We start from the raw sequence: 20749 nt of genomic DNA on the forward strand, positions 1-20749 counted from the left end.
CTATAGAGTAGAATATAGAGTAGAATGTATAGTATACTTACTTGGAGGCAGGTTTGAGCCTGGACCGCCAGTCAGCAGGAGAGCTGCTGTTGTCTGCTGTTGCTAAAGAGAGACAAGACAATATACAGCCCCCAAAAACATTACATCAGCCATAATAGCCACAAATAATTACCACTGAAAAGTGAAATGTGGATAACCAACTAGACAGACAGGGCAAATGGTGCTCACCCATAGTGTTGCTGGGAGAAGCAGCTCCGGATGCCTTATCCGGGGTTTTGTTCCACAGGCCTGTTCTGCTGGCTGGGGTCGGGGTGGAGGTGTTGGGGGTGAGGGGGGCGAGGAGAGACGGGTCTGCTTTTAGCTTAACTCTGCCCCCAGTCTCCTTTTTAGGAGTCTCTGTCTCTTTCTTAGGCGTTTCAGCAGGGGCAGGTCTGAGAGAGGGAGATCTGGGGGTCGAGGGGAGACAGAGGGAGGCCTTTCAACATCAAACAGACTCAAATAGTATTTCCTCAAATCTTAATTAACGTTTCGCTTCCATCTCATACACATTGGAATAGAAAGTCCCTCCCCTCTGATCTGAAAAGGAGACAAGGTAAGAGGATACAAGGAAAGCTGAATTGAGGAAGGGCCATTGACGCCAACTGTATGCTTGACGTGCTATTCCCTTATTTTACCAGCAGAGGTCAGGCTCTATTTTTTTAAATGTAACCTTTAACTAGGCAAGTCAGTTAAGAACAAATTCTTATTTACAATGACGGCCTACCCATGGGCCAAACCCTTACGACACTGGGCCAATTGTGCGCCGCGCTATGGGCCTGTTGTGATACAGCCTGGAATTGAACCAGGGCCTGTAGTGATGCCTCTAGCACTGTGATGCAGTGCCTTAGACCGCTGCACCACTCGGGAGCCCGCAATACTGTCTAATACAATGTTTCCCAAACAAAAGGGGTGGTAGTTTTGGTTTTTGCCCTAACATCAGTGCTTAATTTGAGCCGGATCCTATTTGAGCCGGGTCCTATTTGAGCAGGGTCCTATTTCAAATCAAATCAAATTTATTTGTCACATACACATGGTTAGCAGATGTTAATGCGAGTGTAGCGAAATGCTTGTGCTTCTAGTTCCGACAATGCAGTAATAACGAACAAGTAATCTAACTAACAATTCCAAAAAAAAACTACTGTCTTATACACAGTGTAAGGGGATAAAGAATATGTACATAAGGATATATGAATGAGTGATGGTACAGAGCAGCATAGGCAAGATACAGTAGATGATATCGAGTACAGTATATACATATGAGATGAGTATGTAAACCAAGTGGCATAGTTAAAGTGGCTAGTGATACATGTATTACATAAGGATGCAGTCGATGATATAGAGTACAGTATCTACGTATGCATATGAGATGAATAATGTAGGGTAAGTAACATTATATAAGGTAGCATTGTTTAAAGTGGCTAGTGATATATTTACATCATTTCCCATCAATTCCCATGATTAAAGTGGCTGGAGTAGAGTCAGTGGCATTGACAGTGTGTTGGCAGTAGCCACTCAATGTTAGTGGTGGCTGTTTAACAATCTGATGGCCTTGAGATAGAAGCTGTTTTTCAGTCTCTCGGTCCCAGCTTTGATGCACCTGTACTGACCTCGCCTTCTGGATGACAGCGGGGTGAACAGGCAGTGGCTCGGGTGGTTGATGTCCTTGATGATCTTTATGGCCTTCCTGTAGCATCGGGTGGTGTAGGTGTCCTGGAGGGCAGGTAGTTTGCCCCCGGTGATGCGTTGTGCAGACCTCACTACCCTCTGGAGAGCCTTACGGTTGAGGGCGGTGCAGTTGCCATACCAGGCGGTGATACAGCCCGCCAGGATGCTCTCGATTGTGCATCTGTAGAAGTTTGTGAGTGCTTTTGGTGACAAGCCGAATTTCTTCAGCCTCCTGAGGTTGAAGAGGCGCTGCTGCGCCTTCTTCACGATGCTGTCTGTGTGAGTGGACCAATTCAGTTTGTCTGTGATGTGTATGCCGAGGAACTTAAAACTTGCTACCCTCTCCACTACTGTTCCATCGATGTGGATGGGGGGGTGTTCCCTCTGCTGTTTCCTGAAGTCCACAATCATCTCCTTAGTTTTGTTGACGTTGAGTGTGAGGTTATTTTCCTGACACCACACTCCGAGGGCCCTCACCTCCTCCCTGTAGGCCGTCTCGTCGTTGTTGGTAATCAAGCCTACCACTGTTGTGTCGTCCGCAAACTTGATGATTGAGTTGGAGACGTGCGTGGCCACGCAGTCGTGGGTGAACAGGGAGTACAGGAGAGGGCTCAGAACGCACCCTTGTGGGGCCCCAGTGTTGAGGATCAGCGGGGAGGAGATGTTGTTGCCTACCCTCACCACCTGGGGGCGGCCCGTCAGGAAGTCCAGTACCCAGTTGCACAGGGCGGGGTCGAGACCCAGGGTCTCGAGCTTGATGACGAGCTTGGAGGGTACTATGGTGTTGAATGCCGAGCTGTAGTCGATGAACAGCATTCTCACATAGGTATTCCTCTTGTCCAGATGGGTTAGGGCAGTGTGCAGTGTGGTTGAGATTGCATCGTCTGTGGACCTATTTGGGCGGTAAGCAAATTGGAGTGGGTCAAGGGTGTCAGGTAGGGTGGAGGTGATATGGTCCTTGACTAGTCTCTCAAAGCACTTCATGATGACGGATGTGAGTGCTACGGGGCGGTAGTCGTTTAGCTCAGTTACCTTAGCTTTCTTGGGAACAGGAACAATGGTGGCCCTCTTGAAGCATGTGGGAACAGCAGACTGGTATAGGGATTGGTTGAATATGTCCGTAAACACACCGGCCAGCTGGTCTGCGCATGCTCTGAGGGCGCGGCTGGGGATGCCGTCTGGGCCTGCAGCCTTGCGAGGGTTAACACGTTTAAATGTCTTACTCACTTCGGCTGCAGTGAAGGAGAGACCGCATGTTTTCGTTGCAGGCCGTGTCAGTGGCACTGTATTGTCCTCAAAGTGGGCAAAAAAGTTGTTTAGTCTGCGTGGGAGCAAGACATCCTGGTCCGTGACTGGGCTGGGTTTCTTCCTGTAGTCCGTGATTGACTGTAGACCCTGCCACATGCCTCGTGTCTGAGCCGTTGAATTGAGATTCTACTTTGTCGATGTACTGGCGCTTAGCTTGTTTGATAGCCTTGCGGAGGGAATAGCTGCACTGTTTGTATTCAGTCATGTTACCAGACACCTTGCCCTGATTAAAAGCAGTGGTTCGCGCTTTCAGTTCCACACGAATGCTGCCATCAATCCACGGTTTCTGGTTGGGGAATGTTTTAATCGTTGCTATGGGAACGACATCTTCAACGCACGTTCTAATGAACTCGCACACCGAATCAGCGTATTCGTCAATGTTGTTGGCTGACGCAATACGAAACATCTCCCAGTCCACGTGATGGAAGCAGTCTTGGAGTGTGGAGTCAGCTTGGTCGGACCAGCGTTGGACAGACCTCAGCGTGGGAGCTTCTTGTTTTAGTTTCTGTCTGTAGGCAGGGATCAACAAAATGGAGTCGTGGTCAGCTTTTCCGAAAGGGGGGCGGGGCAGGGCCTTATATGCGTCGCGGAAGTTAGAATAACAATGATCCAGGGTCTTTCCACCCCTGGTTGCGCAATCGATATGCTGATAAAATTTAGGGAGTCTTGTTTTCAGATTAGCCTTGTTAAAATCCCCAGCTACAATGAATGCAGCCTCCGGATAAATCGTTTCCAGTTTGCAGAGAGTTAAATAAAGTTCGTTCAGAGCCATCGATGTGTCTGCTTGGGGGGGGGGATATATACGGCTGTGATTATAATCGAAGAGAATTCTCTTGGTAGATAATGCGGTCTACATTTGATTGTGAGGAATTCTAAATCAGGTGAACAGAAGGATTTGAGTTCCTGTATGTTTCTTTCATCACACCATGTCACGTTGGCCATAAGGCATACGCCCCCGCCCCTCTTCTTACCAGAAAGATGTTCGTTTCTGTCCGCGCGATGCGTGGAGAAACCCGCTGGCTGCACCGCTTCGGATTGCGTCTCTCCAGTGAGCCACGTTTCCGTGAAACAGAGAACGTTACAGTCTCCGATGTCCCTCTGGAATGCTACCCTTGCTCGGATTTCATCAACCTTGTTGTCAAGAGACTGGACATTGGCAAGAAGAATGCTAGGGAGTGGTGCACGATGTGCCCGTCTCCGGAGTCTGACCGCTTCGGAAACAGAAGGCTACTTGGAGAGTGCTGTCCCCCGTTTCACCACCAGAGACAGTAGGCTACTTGGAGAGGGCCGTCCGTTTCCCCACCAGAAACAGTAGGCTACTTGGAGAGCGCTGTCCGTTTCCCCACCAGAAACAGTAGGCTACTTGGAGAGCGCCGTCCGTTTTCACACCAGAGACAGTAGGCTACTTGGAGAGGGCTGTCCGTTTCACCACCAGAGACAGTAGGCTACTTGGAGAGCGCCGTCCGTTTCCCCACCAGAGACAGTAGGCTACTTGGAGAGCGCTGTCCGTTTCCCCACCAGAAACAGTAGGCTACTTGGAGAGGGCCGTCCATATCCCCACCAGAAACAGTAGGCTACTTGGAGAGCGCCGTCCGTTTTCACACCAGAGACAGTAGGCTACTTGGAGAGCGCCGTCCGTTTCCCCACCAGAGAGAGTAGGCTACTTGGAGAGCGCCGTCCGTTTTCACACCAGAGACAGTAGGCTACTTGGAGAGCGCTGTCCGTTTCCCCACCAGAGAGAGTAGGCTACTTGGAGAGCGCCGTCCGTTTTCACACCAGAGACAGTAGGCTACTTGGAGAGCGCTGTCCGTTTCCCCACCAGAGAGAGTAGGCTACTTGGAGAGGGCTGTCCCCTGTTTCACCACCAGAGACAGTAGGCTACTTGGAGAGCGCCGTCCGTTTCCCCACCAGAGACAGTAGGCTACTTGGAGAGGGCCGTCCGTTTCCCCACCAGAGACAGTAGGCTACTTGGAGAGGGCCGTCCATATCCCCACCAGAAACAGTAGGCTACTTGGAGAGCGCTGTCCCCCGTTTCACCACCAGAGACAGCAGGCTACTTGGAGAGCGCTGTCCCCCATTTCACAACCAGAGACAGTAGGCTACTTGGAGAGGGCTGTCCCCCATTTCACAACCAGAGACAGTAGGCTACTTGGAGAGGGCTGTCCCCCGTTTCACCACCAGAGACAGTAGGCTACTTGGAGAGCGCCGTCCGTTTCCCCACCAGAAACAGTAGGCTACTTGGAGAGCACCGTCCGTTTCACCACCAGAGACAGTAGGCTACTTGGAGAGCGCTGTCCCCTGTTTCACCACCAGAAACAGTAGGCTACTTGGAGAGGGCTGTCCGTTTCACCACCAGAGACAGTAGGCTACTTGGAGAGGGCCGTCCGTCTCACCACCAGAGCCAGTAGGCTACTTGGAGAGCGCTGTCCCCTGTTTCCCCACCAGAGACAGTAGGCTACTTGGAGAGCGCCGTCCGTTTCCCCACCAGAGACAGTAGGCTACTTGGAGAGCGCCGTCCGTTTCCCCACCAGAAACAGTAGGCTACTTGGAGAGGGCCGTCCGTTTCCCCACCAGAAACAGTAGGCTACTTGGAGAGGGCCGTCCGTTTCCCCACCAGAAACAGTAGGCTACTTGGGGAGGGCCATCCGTCGTTTCACCACCAGAGACAGTAGGCTACTTGGAGAACGCAGTCCCCCGTTTCACCACCAGAGACAGTAGGCTACTTGGAGAGCGCTGTCCTCCATTTCACAACCAGAGACAGTAGGCTACTTGGAGAGCGCCGTCCGTTACCCCACCAGAAACAGTAGGCTACTTGGAGAGGGCCGTCCGTTTCCCCACCAGAAACAGTAGGCTACTTGGAGAGGGCCGTCCGTTTCCCCACCAGAAACAGTAGGCTACTTGGAGAGGGCCGTCCGTTTCCCCACCAGAAACAGTAGGCTACTTGGAGAGGGCCGTCCGTCGTTTCACCACCAGAGACAGTAGGCTACTTGGAGAGGGCCGTCCGTCGTTTCACCACCAGAGACAGTAGGCTACTTGGAGAGCGCAGTCCCCCGTTTCACCACCAGAGACAGTAGGCTACTTGGAGAGCGCTGTCCTCCATTTCACAACCAGAGACAGTAGGCTACTTGGAGAGCGCCGTCCGTTACCCCACCAGAGACAGTCGGCTACTTGGAGAGCGCCGTCTGTTTCCCCACCAGAAACAGTAGGCTACTTGGAGAGCGCTGTCCCTAGTTTCACCACCAGAGAGAGTAGGCTACTTGGAGAGCGCTGTCCGTTTCACCACCAGAAACAGTAGGCTACTTGGAGAGCGCTGTCCCCCATTTCACCACCAGAAACAGTAGGCTACTTGGAGAGCGCTGTCCCCCGTTTCCCCACCAGAGACAGTAGGCTACTTGGAGAGGGCCGTCCGTTTCCCCACCAGAAACAGTAGGCTACTTGGAGAGGGCCGTCCGTTTCCCCACCAGAAACAGTAGGCTACTTGGAGAGGGCCGTCCGTTTCCCCACCAGAAACAGTAGGCTACTTGGAGAGGGCCGTCCGTTTCCCCACCAGAAACAGTAGGCTACTTGGAGAGGGCCGTCCGTTTCCCCACCAGAAACAGTAGGCTACTTGGAGAGGGCCGTCCGTCGTTTCACCACCAGAGACAGTAGGCTACTTGGAGAGGGCCGTCCGTCGTTTCACCACCAGAAACAGTAGGCTACTTGGAGAGCGCTGGCCCCCGTTTCACCACCAGACACAGTAGGCTACTTGGAGAGCGCTGTCCCCCGTTTCACCACCAGAGACAGTAGGCTACTTGGAGAGCGCTGTCCCCCGTTTCACCACCAGAAACAGTAGGCTACTTGGAGAGCGCTGTCCCCCGTTTCACCACCAGAAACAGTAGGCTACTTGGAGAGCGCTGTCCCCCGTTTCACCACCAGAAACAGTAGGCTACTTGGAGAGCGCTGTCCCCCGTTTCACCACCAGAAACAGTAGGCTACTTGGAGAGCGCTGTCCCCCGTTTCACCACCAGAAACAGTAGGCTACTTGGAGAGGGCCGTCCGTTTCCCCACCAGAAACAGTAGGCTGTTTAGCTGTTTACTCAGTCTGCTGCGCTGCTACGTTCTGTTTGACACTTTTTTTCCTTAATTTGTTCCGGTACCTTAGAGCCCCCAGATAACCCCCCTGCGTTCACGCTCACTATGTGTTCCGGTACCTTAGAGCCCCCGGGATAACCCCCCGAGTTCACTATGTGTTCCGGTACCTTAGAGCCCCTGGATAACCCACCTCTCACTATGTGCTCCGGTATCTTAGAGCCCCCAGGATAACTTCCCGCGTTCACGCTCACTATGTGTTCCCGGGACTTCCCGATCTATAAATGAAGCACTACCTAACACGACACAGCTGATTCAAATGATCAAAGCTTGATGATTGGTTGATTATTTGAATCAGCTGTGCAGCGCCACGGCAAAAAAACAAAACGTGCTCCTGAGGAGAGAGTTGAGTTCTGAGAATATTTGAGATGTCTCACCTGTTCTCGGTCTTCTTCAGTCCTACAGGATGCCACGGAGGACTTGAAGCACCAGCTGTTGTTGTGGTGTTGTTGTCTGTTAGTTTCTTAGTGATGACAGCACCAGCTGTTGTTGTGTTGTTGTCTGTTAGTTTCTTAGTGATGACAGCACCAGCTGTTGGTGTGGTGTTGTTGTCTGTTAGTTTCTTAGTGATGACAGCACCAGCTGTTGGTGTGGTGTTGTGGTCTGTTAGTTTCTTAGTGATGACAGCACCAGCTGTTGTGGTGTTGTCTGTTAGTTTCTTAGTGATGACAGCACCAGCTGTTGGTGTGGTGTTGTGGTCTGTTAGTTTCTTAGTGATGACAGCACCAGCTGTTGTGGTGTTGTCTGTTAGTTTCTTAGTGATGACAGCACCAGCTGTTGTGTTGTTGTCTGTTAGTTTCTTAGTGATGACAGCACCAGCTGTTGGTGTGTTGCTGTTCTCTGTTAGTTTCTTAGTGATGACAGCAGCAGCCTGGGTCTTGGTACTGCAGTCTTCTTTAGATGGAGAGGCTTTCACATCACCATCCACCTTGAAGACAACTCTACCTCTACCCTGAACCACATCCCTGTCCCCACCTAGCACCACATTCACACCCTTATCCCCTCCCTTACCTCCACCCCAACCTGAACCCTCTCCCTTACCCCCTACCCCACTGCCACCCAAACTCACTACCACACTCACACCCTGGCCAACCCCCACTACTGTCCCCTGTGTGCCAGCGTTCGGGACTCTATTTGTGGGTAGACTCGGTGCCTGTCCCGGAGTCTGGGTCTTGCCCTGGTTCTCCTGCCCAGTGGTGGTGTTACCAGATTGGAAGAACTGGAGCCGGGCCTGCTGGGTAGTTGAAGTCGTGTTGAAGTTCCGTGGGACTGCGGTGGGTCCAGGGACTGCAGGGCTCACTATGCCCAGGGAGGAGAGCCCCGGGCTGGGCCGCGAGGAGGAGGCAGAGGGGGTGGTGCTTTTGGATCCGTCTGATTTGGAGCTCAGCCAGCTAGGGACAAATTTGGAGGGGGTACTGGTGGGTGTCGGAGCTGGGGTGGATTTCGGGGGGTCTGTGTATTTGGCTCCGGGGGTATTCCTGGAGAGGTCTGAGAGAGGGGTGGTCTGGACAGTGGGAGGAGGGTGAGGGGTGTATTTGGAGGAAGAAGGGGTAGTAGGGTTGTTTTTGGGCAGGTATGAGAGAGGGGTGGTCTTGACAGTGGGAGGAGGGTGAGAGGTGTATTTGGATTCAGCAGGGGTAGTAGGGTTGTTTTTGGGCAGGTCTCGGAGAGGGGTGTGTGTTGGCAGCGCCCCCTGGGGATGGTGGTGGGAGGTACAGATGAAGGAGCCTGGTGTTGGTCCAGGTTTACAGTTACCAGACAGTAGAGTGGTGGAACACTCACTACACCTGGAGAACACAGGAACAGACATGATATAGATCACCTATATATGGAGAACACAGGAACAGACATGATATAGATCACCTATATATGGAGAACACAGGAACACACATGATATAGATCACCTATATATGGAGAACACAGGAACACACATGATATAGACCACAGGAACAGACATGACATAGATGTGTGTTCTATGGAGAACACAGGAACACACATGACGGAGAACACAGGAACACACATGACATAGATCACCTATATATGGAGAACACAGGAACACACGTAATATAGACCACAGGAGACCAGTGGTAGTTGAAACAAAAACATTAAGAAAATTGTGTCTGTCTGCACGTCTGTCAACCAACCAGATCTCTGTCTCCACCTATAGACTGATACGTGTTACAGCAATGAACGCAGTGTGAAGTACAGCTGCCTACCATGGTACAGCTCTACACAGTTAACCCTTTCAATAGGAGACTGGTATATTAACATGGTGCAGCTCTACACAGTTAACCCTTTCAATAGGAGACTGGTATAATAACATGGTACACAGTTAACCCTTTCAATAGGAGACTGGTATTATAACATGGTACAGCTCTACACAGTTAACCCTTTCAATAGGAGACTGGTATGATAACATGGTACAGCTCTACACAGTTAACCCTTTCAATAGGAGACTGGTATGATAACATGGTACAGCTCTATGGAGTCATTAACAGAGTGGAGTCATTAACAGGGTGGAGTCATTAACAGGGTGGAGTCATTAACAGGGTGGAGTCATTAACAGGGTGGAGTCATTAACAGGGTTAAATGATGAGTCATTAACAGGGTCGAGTCATTAACAGGGTTAAAGGGTGGAGTCATTAACAGGGTGGAGTCATTAACAGGGTGGAGTCATTAACAGGGTAGAGTCATTAACAGGGTTAAATGATGGAGTCATTAACAGGGTGGAGTCATTAACAGGGTTAAAGGGTGGAGTCATTAACACGGTGGAGTCATTAACAGGGTGGAGTCATTAACAGGGTGGAGTCATTAACAGGGTGGAGTCATTAACAGGGTTAAATGGTGGAGTCATTAACAGGGTGGAGTCATTAACACGGTGGAGTCATTAACAGGGTGGAGTCATTAACAGGGTGGAGTCATTAACAGGGTGGAGTCATTAACAGGGTTAAAGGGTGGAGTCATTAACAGGGTGGAGTCATTAACAGGGTTAAAGGGTGGAGTCATTCACAGGGTGGAGTCATTCACAGGGTGGAGTCATTCACAGGGTGGAGTCATTCACAGGGTGGAGTCATTCACAGGGTGGAGTCATTCACAGGGTGGAGTCATTCACAGGGTTAAAGGGTGGAGTCATTAACAGGGTTAAACAGTCAGGTCTTACCTGGCACAGCTCCTGTGATACAGCCTCCCATCCACTAAGTGTCTCTGGACCAGATGAACGTGTTTATTACACACGGAACACTTACTGCTCAGAGTCCCCGTCTTATTGGATCGCTCCGACAACACATCCTTCTGGGGACAGACAGACAGATTAGCCTTCTGTTAGTTACAACATGAGTATTTAACGTAGAGTCCACAGACCCCTAGGGGTTGTTGGAGGTACTACAGTGGGTCCGTGAAACAATGATTATTATTTCAATGTTATTATTACGAAATCGCCAGAAACAAAAACGAAAAATGTTGAATCACAAACCTACACTAGAAAAGAGGAGAATCTTATTGTATTCCTCAACTCGTTATATTGAGTTAATTATCTGACACAGGCTTTGACAAAGCACCTGTTCGTAGGCCGCCAGTCTCAACGATACTCACTGGAGTATCTGACACAGGCTTTGACAAAGCACCTGTTCGTAGGCCACCAGTCTCAACGACACTCACTGGAGGATCTGACATAGCACCTGTTCGTAGGCCACCAGTCTCAACGACACTCACTGGAGGATCTGACAAAGCACCTGTTCGTAGGCCACCAGTCTCAACGACACTCACTGGAGGATCTGACACAGCACCTGTTCGTAGGCCACCAGTCTCAACGACACTCACTGGAGGATCTGACAAAGCACCTGTCCGTAGGCCACCAGTCTCAACGACACTCACTGGAGTATATGACACAACACCTGTCCGTAGGCCACCAGTCTCAACGACACTCACTGGAGGATCTGACAAAGCACCTGTTCGTAGGCCACCAGTCTCAACGACACTCACTGGAGGATCTGACAAAGCACCTGTTCGTAGGCCACCAGTCTCAACGACACTCACTGGAGGATCTGACAAAGCACCTGTTCGTAGGCCACCAGTCTCAACGACACTCACTGGAGGATCTGACAAAGCACCTGTTCGTAGGCCACCAGTCTCAACGACACTCACTGGAGGATCTGACAAAGCACCTGTTCGTAGGCCACCAGTCTCAACGACACTCACTGGAGGATCTGACAAAGCACCTGTTCGTAGGCCACCAGTCTCAACGACACTCACTGGAGGATCTGACACAGCACCTGTTCGTAGGCCACCAGTCTCAACGACACTCACTGGAGGATCTGACACAGCACCTGTTCGTAGACCACCAGTCTCAACGACACTCACTGGAGGATCTGACAAAGCACCTGTTCGTAGGCAACCAGTCTCAACGACACTCACTGGAGGATCTGACACAGCACCTGTTCGTAGACCACCAGTCTCAACGACACTCACTGGAGGATCTGACAAAGCACCTGTCCGTAGGCCACCAGTCTCAACGACACTCACTGGAGTATCTGACACAACACCTGTCCGTAGGCCACCAGTCTCAACGACACTCACTGGAGGATCTGACAAAGCACCTGTTCGTAGGCCACCAGTCTCAACGACACTCACTGGAGGATCTGACAAAGCACCTGTTCGTAGGCCACCAGTCTCAACGACACTCACTGGAGGATCTGACACAGCACCTGTTCGTAGGCCACCAGTCTCAACGACACTCACTGGAGGATCTGACACAGCACCTGTTCGTAGGCCACCAGTCTCAACGACACTCACTGGAGGATCTGACACAGCACCTGTTCGTAGGCCACCAGTCTCAACGACACTCACTGGAGGATCTGACACAGCACCTGTTCGTAGGCCACCAGTCTCAACGACACTCACTGGAGGATCTGACACAGCACCTGTTCGTAGACCACCAGTCTCAACGACACTCACTGGAGGATCTGACAAAGCACCTGTTCGTAGGCCACCAGTCTCAACGACACTCACTGGAGGATCTGACACAGGATCAAATCAAAAAGCGTTGGTCACGTGCACAAGGTCAAAGTGCGTTGGTCACGTGCACAAGGTCAAAGTGCGTTGGTCACGTGCACAAGGTCAAAGTGCGTTGGTCACGTGCACAAGGTCAAAGTGCGTTGGTCACGTGCACAAGGTCCAGTGAAATACTTGCTTTGCTAATAACTCTTCAACAGCAATGCACTGCAACATCAATATCCATCAAGAATCAAATACCAAAAGTCCAAAAATAACAACTAGTAATAACAATTATCTTTGTTAATAAAGATGAATCAGGCTAGTTACAACTGGGGCCGGAGTGAAACCCCTACAGGAGGGCATCTCTCCAGGAACCGGGTTGGTGTTAAAACCTACAGGAGGGTATCTCTCCAGGAACAGGGTTGGAGTTTAAACCTACAGGAGGGTATCTCTCCAGGAACAGGGTTGGAGTTAAAACCTACAGGAGGATAGCTCTCCAGGAACAGGGTTGGAGTGAAACCCCTACAGGAGGGTATCTCTCCAGGAACAGGGTTGGAGTGAAACCCCTACAGGAGGGCATCTCTCCAGGAACAGGGTTGGAGTTAAAACCTACAGGAGGATAACTCTCCAGGAACAGGGCTGGAGTGAACCCCTACAGGAGAGCATAACTCTCCAGGAACAGGGCTGGAGTGAACCCCTACAGGAGGGTAACTCTCCAGGAACAGGGCTGGAGTGAACCCCTACAGGAGGGTATCTCCAGGAACAGGGTTGGAGTGAACCCCTACAGGAGGTTATCTCTCCAGGAACAGGGCTGGAGTGAACCCCTACAGGAGGGTCTCTCTCCAGGAACAGGGTTGGAGTGAACCCCTACAGGAGGGTCTCTCTCCAGGAACAGGGTTGGAGTGAACCCCTACAGGAGGGTCTCTCTCCAGGAACAGGGTTGGAGTGAACCCCTACAGGAGGGTATCTCCAGGAACAGGGTTGGAGCGAACCCCTACAGGAGGGTATCTCTCCAGGAACAGGGTTGGAGTTAAAACCTACAGGAGGGCATCTCTCCAGGAACAGGGCTGGAGTGAACCCCTACAGGAGGGTATCTCTCCAGGAACAGGGTTGGAGTGAACCCCTACAGGAGAGCATCTCTCCAGGAACAGGGCTGGAGTGAACCCCTACAGGAGGGCATCTCTCCAGGAACAGGGTTGGAGTGAACCCCTACAGGAGGGCATCTCTCCAGGGACAGGGTTGGAGTTAAAACCTACAGGAGGGCATCTCTCCAGGAACAGGGCTGGAGTGAAACCCCTACAGGAGAGCATCTCTCCAGGAACAGGGTTGGAGTGAACCCCTACAGGAGAGCATCTCTCCAGGAACAGGGTTGGAGTGAACCCCTACAGGAGGGCATCTCTCCAGGAACAGGGTTGGAGTGAACCCCTACAGGAGGGCATCTCTCCAGGAACAGGGTTGGAGTGAACCCCTACAGGAGGGCATCTCTCCAGGAACAGGGTTGGAGTGAACCCCTACAGGAGGGCATCTCTCCAGGAACAGGGTTGGAGTGAACCCCTACAGGAGGGCATCTCTCCAGGAACAGGGTTGGAGTGAACCCCTACAGGAGGGCATCTCCAGGAACAGGGTTGGAGTGAACCCCTACAGGAGGGCATCTCTCCAGGAACAGGGTTGGAGTGAACCCCTACAGGAGGGCATCTCTCCAGGAACAGGGTTGGAGTGAACCCCTACAGGAGGGTATCTCTCCAGGAACAGGGTTGGAGTGAACCCCTACAGGAGGGTATCTCTCCAGGAACAGGGTTGGAGTGAACCCCTACAGGAGGGCATCTCTCCAGGAACAGGGCTGGAGTGAACCCCTACAGGAGGGCATCTCTCCAGGAACAGGGCTGGAGTGAACCCCTACAGGAGGGTATCTCTCCAGGAACAGGGTTGGAGTGAACCCCTACAGGAGGGTATCTCTCCAGGAACAGGGTTGGAGTGAACCCCTACAGGAGGGCATCTCTCCAGGAACAGGGTTGGGCAACCCTGGACAAGAGTATTTAAAGGAGATCCTTACCTGTGCTGCCCTGTCTGGTCTGGTTGAGGCTTTAGGTGAGGAGGAGGGGGGAGGGCGGTTCTCAGTAGCGGATTTAGAGGGGGTAGAGGCGGGGAAGACCTTGGAGACAACTGCTTGGTTCTTTTTCCCAGAAGGCCCCTCTTCTGTGGATGCCTCCGCTGGACGCTTTATCCCCGCCATGCCGCCAACTACACACACACACACACACACAAACACACACTAATTGATCACAAAGTTCATCACAGTATGTGTGTGCCCATATCGTGTGGGCAGCGTGTGAGTATCATGTGGGGAGCGTGTGAGTATCATGTGGGCAGCGTGTGAGTATCATGTGGGCAGCGTGTGAGTATCATGAGGGCAGCGTGTGAGTATCATGTGGGCAGCGTGTGAGTATCATGAGGGCAGCGTGTGAGTATCATGTGGGCAGCGTGTGAGTATCATGAGGGCAGCGTGTGGGTATCATGTGGGCAGCGTGTGAGTATCATGAGGGCAGCGTGTGGGTATCATGTGGGCAGCGTGTCAGTATCATGAGGGCAGCGTGTGGGTATCATGTGGGCAGCGTGTGGGTATCATGTGGGCAGCGTGAGTATCATGTGGGCAGCGTGTGAGTATCATGTGGGCAGCGTGTGAGTATCATGTGGGCAGCGTGTGAGTACCATGTGGGCAGCGTGTGAGTACCATGTGGGCAGCGTGTGAGTACCATGTGGGCAGTGTGTGAGTACCATGTGGGCAGCGTGTGAGTACCATGTGGGCAGCGTGTCAGTATCATGTGGGCAGCGTGTCAGTATCATGTGGGCAAATCAAATCAAATGTATTTATATAGCCCTTCTTACATCAGCTGATATCTCAAAGTGCTGTACAGAAACCCAGCCTAAAACTCCAAACAGCAAGCAATGCAGGTGTAGAAGCACGGTGGCTAGGATAAACTCCCTAGAAAGGCCAAAACCTAGGAAGAAACCTAGAGAGGAACCAGGCTATGTGTGGGGTGGCCAGTCCTCTTCTGGCTGTGCCGGGTGATGTGGGCAGCGTGTGGGTAGCGTGTGGGCAGCGTGTGGGCAGCGTGTGGGCAGCGTGTCACGTGTATGTATGCTTGCACATGTTTACTCAATATGTATGTGTGTATGTGTACTACTCACTAGGTGATTTGCCATGGAAATAGTTGTAGTATTGTGAGACATATGTCAGAATACTGAGTCTGTCTGGTATCTTCAGGGCCACCATGTCCTCAGCATCTAACAGAGCTGGGATCCCCAACTCATCCTCCGCTACCCGGAACGCCTGGGAACACACAGAGAGATAGAAGGTTGGAGCACACAGAGAGATAGAAGGCTGGAACACAGAGAGATAGAAGGCTGGAACACACAGAGAGATAGAAGGCTGGAACACACAGAGAGATAGAAGGCTGGAGCACACAGAGATAGATAGAAGGCTGGAGCACACAGAGAGATAGAAGGCTGGAGCACACAGAGAGATAGAAGGCTGGAACACACAGAGAGATAGAAGGCTGGAACACACAGAGAGATAGAAGGCTGGAACACACAGAGAGATAGAAGGCTGGAACACAGAGAGATAGAAGGCTGGAACACACAGAGAGATAGAAGGCTGGAACACACAGAGAGATAGAAGGCTGGAACACACAGAGAGATAGAAGGCTGGAACACACAGAGAGATAGAAGGCTGCAACACACAGAGAGATAGAAGGCTGGAACACACAGAGAGATAGAAGGCTGGAACACACAGAGAGATAGAAGGCTGGAACACACAGAGAGATAGAAGGCTGGAACACACAGAGAGATAGAAGGTTGGAACACACAGATATATAGAAGGCTGTACACCTGGGGGGAACAAAGAGCTAAAGGTTGGAATGCCTGGGAACACAGAACAACAAGGCAAGACAAAGAGTCTTCCCCCTCAGCAGGCTGAAAAGATTTGGCATGAGTCCCCAGATCCTCCAAAAGTTCTACAGCTGCACCATTGAGAGCATCTTGACTGGCTGGATCACCGCTTGGTACGGAAACTGCTCGGCCTCCGACCGCAAGGCGCTACAGAGGGTAGTGCGTACGGCCCAGTACATCACTGGGGCCAAGCTTCCTGCCATCCAGGACCTCTATACCAGACGGTGTCAGGTGAAGGCCCTAAAAACTGTCAGACTAAAGGCACCCAAGTCATAGACTGTTCTCAGTCTGCTACTGCACGGCAAGTGGCACCGATGCACCAAGTCTGGAACCAACAGGACCCTGACCAGCTTCTTCCCCCAAGCCATAAGACTGATAAATAGTTATCCAGCAGCTACCCAGACTTTCTACATAGGACCTCCCTTACCTCGTACCCCTGCACATGGACTCAGTACTGGTACCCCGTGTATATAGCCAAGTTATTACCTCGTACCCCTGCACATGGACTCAGTACTGGTACCCCGTGTATATAGCCAAGTTATTACCTCGTACCCCTGCACATGGACTCAGTACTGGTACCCCGTGTATAGAGCCAAGTTATCGTTACTCAGTGTGTGTATAGAGCCAAGTTATGGTTACTCAATGTGTGTAGAGCCAAGTTATCGTTACTCATTGTGTATAGAGCCAAGTTATCATTACTCATTGTGTATAGAGCCAAGTTATCATTACTCATTGTGTATAGAGCCAAGTTATCATTACTCAGTGTGTATAGAGCCAAGTTATCGTTACTCAGTGTGTATAGAGCCAAGTTATCGTTACTCAGTGTGTATAGAGCCAAGTTATCGTTACTCATTGTGTATAGAGCCAAGTTATCGTTACTCAATGTGTATAGAGCCAAGTTATCATTCCTCATTGTGTATAGAGCCAAGTTATCATTCCTCAGTGTGTATAGAGCCAAGTTATCGTTACTCAGTGTGCATAGAGCCAAGTTATCGTTACTCATTGTGTATAGAGCCAAGTTATCGTTACTCAGTGTGTATAGAGCCAAGTTATCATTCCTCATTGTGTATAGAGCTAAGTTATCGTTCCTCGGTGTGTATAGAGCCAAGTTATCGTTCCTCATTGTGTATAGAGCCAAGTTATCGTTACTCAGTGTGTATAGAGCCAAGTTATCGTTACTCAGTGTGTGTATAGAGCCAAGTTATCGTTACTCAGTGTGTATAGAGCCAAGTTATCGTTACTCAGTGTGTGTAGAGCCAAGTTATCGTTACTCAGTGTGTATAGAGCCAAGTTATCATTACTCAGTGTGTATAGAGCCAAGTTATCGTTACTCATTGTGTATAGAGCCAAGTTATCGTTACTCAATGTGTATAGAGCCAAGTTATCATTACTCATTGTGTATAGAGCCAAGTTATCATTCCTCAGTGTGTATAGAGCCAAGTTATCGTTCCTCAGTGTGTATAGAGCCAAGTTATCATTACTCAGTGTGCATAGAGCCAAGTTATCGTTACTCATTGTGTATAGAGCCAAGTTATCGTTACTCAGTGTGTATAGAGCCAAGCTATCGTTACTCATTGTGTATAGAGCCAAGTTATCGTTACTCAGTGTGTATAGAGCCCAGTTATCATTACTCAGTGTGTATAGAGCCAAGTTATCATTACTCAGTGTGTATAGAGCCAAGTTATCGTTACTCAGTGTGTATAGAGCCAAGCTATCGTTACTCAGTGTGTATATAGCCAAGTTATCGTTACTCAGTGTGTATAGAGCCAAGTTATCGTTACTCAATGTGTATAGAGCCAAGTTATCGTTACTCAGTGTGTATAGAGCCAAGTTATCGTTACTCATTGTGTATAGAGCCAAGTTATCGTTACTCATTGTGTATAGAGCCAAGTTATCATTCCTCATTGTGTATAGAGCCAAGTTATCATTACTCAGTGTGTATAGAGCCAAGTTATCGTTACTCAGTGTGTATAGAGCCAAGTTATCGTTACTCATTGTGTATAGAGCCAAGTTATCGTTACTCAGTGTGTATAGAGCCAAGTTATCGTTACTCAGTGTGTATAGAGCCAAGTTATCGTTACTCAGTGTGTATAGAGCCAAGTTATCGTTACTCATTGTGTATAGAGCCAAGTTATCGTTACTCAGTGTGTATAGAGCCAAGTTATCGTTACTCAGTGTGTATAGAGCCAAGTTATCGTTACTCAGTGTGTATAGAGCCAAGTTATCGTTACTCAGTGTGTATAGAGCCAAGTTATCGTTACTCAGTGTGTGTTTATTGACGTGTGATTACTGTTGTACTACTTGTCTATGTTCTTTCTCTCTGCCTTGTTGGGAAGGACCAATCAGCTGTTAGTCTACACCTGTTGTTTACCAAGCATGTGATTTCGATATTGTTATCAAGATTGACAGAACCATGCTACAACACACTGTAGATATGGAGATCTGCTGACTCAGGGACTGTTCTATAGAGGCAGAGACTCAGAGACAAGGTGTTGTTCTCATTCCAACACTCCCATTGGTCTATAGAGGCAGAGACTCAGAGACAAGGTGTTGTTCTCATTCTAACACTCCCATTGGTCTGTAGAGGCAGAGACAAGGTGTGGTTCTCATTCTAACACTCCCATTGGTCTGTAGAGGCAGAGACTCAGAGACAAGGTGTGGTTCTCATTCCAACACTCCCATTGGTCTGTAGAGGCAGAGACTCAGAGACAAGGTGTTGTTCTCATTCCAACACTCCCATTGGTCTATAGAGGCAGAGACTCAGAGACAAGGTGTTGTTCTCATTCTAACACTCCCATTGGTCTGTAGAGGCAGAGACAAGGTGTGGTTCTCATTCTAACACTCCCATTGGTCTGTAGAGGCAGAGACTCGGAGACAAGGTGTTGTTCTCATTCTAACACTCCCATTGGTCTGTAGAGGCAGAGACAAGGTGTGGTTCTCATTCTAACACTCCCATTGGTCTGTAGAGGCAGAGACTCAGAGACAAGGTGTTGTTCTCATTCTAACACTCCCATTGGTCTGTAGAGGCAGAGACAAGGTGTGGTTCTCATTCTAACACTCCCATTGGTCTGTAGAGGCAGAGACTCAGAGACAAGGTGTTGTTCTCATTCTAACACTCCCATTGGTCTGTAGAGGCAGAGACAAGGTGTTGTTCTCATTCCAACACTCCCATTGGTCCATAGAGGCAGAGACTCAGAGACAAGGTGTGGTTCTCATTCCAACACTCCCATTGGTCTGTAGAGGCAGAGACAAGGTGTGGTTCTCATTCCAACACTCCCATTGGTCTGTAGAGGCAGAGACAAGGTGTTGTTCTCATTCTAACACTCCCATTGGTCTGTAGAGGCAGAGACAAGGTGTTGTTCTCATTCTAACACTCCCATTGGTCTGTAGAGGCAGAGACAAGGTGTTGTTCTCATTACAACACTCCCATTGGTCTATAGAGGCAGAGACTCAGAGACAAAGCGTTGTTGTCATTCCAATACTCCCACACCACACATGACTGGAATAGCTGGTAAAGTGACTTTGTGTGAGAAAGAGAGATGTCTTTGTTACTATTTCTGTGTTTGAGAAATCCCTGTTCACTAATTTCTGAATTTGCTCGGCAGAACGTGAGTTAACTCCTTGTTTACAGTAACTGCTATGTACGTCTCAGTGTTTTAATGGACTGTCTGTGTGAATACAGCCTGAGCAACTGAAGTAGCTGGCCTGGCTGGCTGGCCTGGCTGGCTGGCCTGGTTGGCTGGCCTGGTTGGCTGGCCTGGCTGGCTGGCCTGGCTGGCTGGCCTGGCTGGCTGGCCTGGCTGGCTGGCCTGGCTGGCTGGCCTGGTTGGCTGGCCTGGTTGGCTGGCCTGGTTGGCTGGCCTGGTTGGCTGGCCTGGTTGGCTGGCCTGGTTCTAAAGCTGCATATTTAGACCAGAACAAAAAGTATGAAAAGAAAACAGACAAGACAGAACAGGACAGATCCCAGCAATGATTCAGGACAGAAAGAAACAGACATGTAAAGGCAGGACAGATCCCAGCAATGATTCAGGACAGAAAGAAACAGACATGTAAAGGCAGGATAGATCCCAGCAATGATTCAGGACAGAAAGAGAAACCATTGCAGGACCATCAACAGTCTGGAGTTCTTGGGAATTTCTCTTGTTAGAAACCTCACTTTCCTGTCAGAAATGTTCCTGGCTTTCTTCATGACTGGGAGAAAGAATGGAAAGCCCGGGGGTTTCAACAGTCAAAGTGTGTGTGTGTGTGTGTGTGTGTGTGCGCGCGCAGCAGGACATGCTCCCTTCATCCACACCATTTCCAGGACCACCATCTACATGGAAGCAGAACGGATGGACAGAAGAGCTCCTCCATAACAGCGTTCCAAGTAGGACCCTGTTCCCTATGAAGTCCACTACGGACCCTGGTGAAAACTAGTGCACTATTTATGGAATAGGGTGCCATTGGAGCTGTACACCGTGACAACATGATTTGATAAACAACATGTCTGTGTCTGAAGCCAGCTGAGTGTTATCAGTTCATCACCACAGCTATAAAAAATCTGTTTACATTACTATGATCCAAGTTTCACTTCTGAAGGCAGGCCAGCCATGACACACACACACACACACACACACACTCCAGGTTAACCTCTCCCTTCTCTCTCCCTGTCCTAAGGAAACCGCCAGGC

At 50.1% G+C, this 20749-nt stretch overlaps 1 protein-coding gene across 1 annotated transcript in view; it reads right to left on the reverse strand.

Moving 5' to 3' along the window:
• LOC116359929 (MICAL-like protein 2) overlaps positions 1 to 20749 on the reverse strand; it is a 45671-nt gene that overhangs the window by 17434 nt on the left and 7488 nt on the right. The window contains 6 exon segments of the mRNA XM_031813993.1: positions 42 to 102; positions 229 to 446; positions 7518 to 8927; positions 10301 to 10431; positions 14186 to 14373; positions 15322 to 15463. Of these exon segments, the coding sequence (XP_031669853.1) occupies positions 42 to 102; positions 229 to 446; positions 7518 to 8927; positions 10301 to 10431; positions 14186 to 14373; positions 15322 to 15463 (2150 nt within the window).

This window comes from Oncorhynchus kisutch, unplaced genomic scaffold (assembly GCF_002021735.2).
Source record: "Oncorhynchus kisutch isolate 150728-3 unplaced genomic scaffold, Okis_V2 Okis06b-Okis10b_hom, whole genome shotgun sequence".
NCBI classification, from domain to species: Eukaryota; Metazoa; Chordata; class Actinopteri; order Salmoniformes; family Salmonidae; genus Oncorhynchus; species Oncorhynchus kisutch.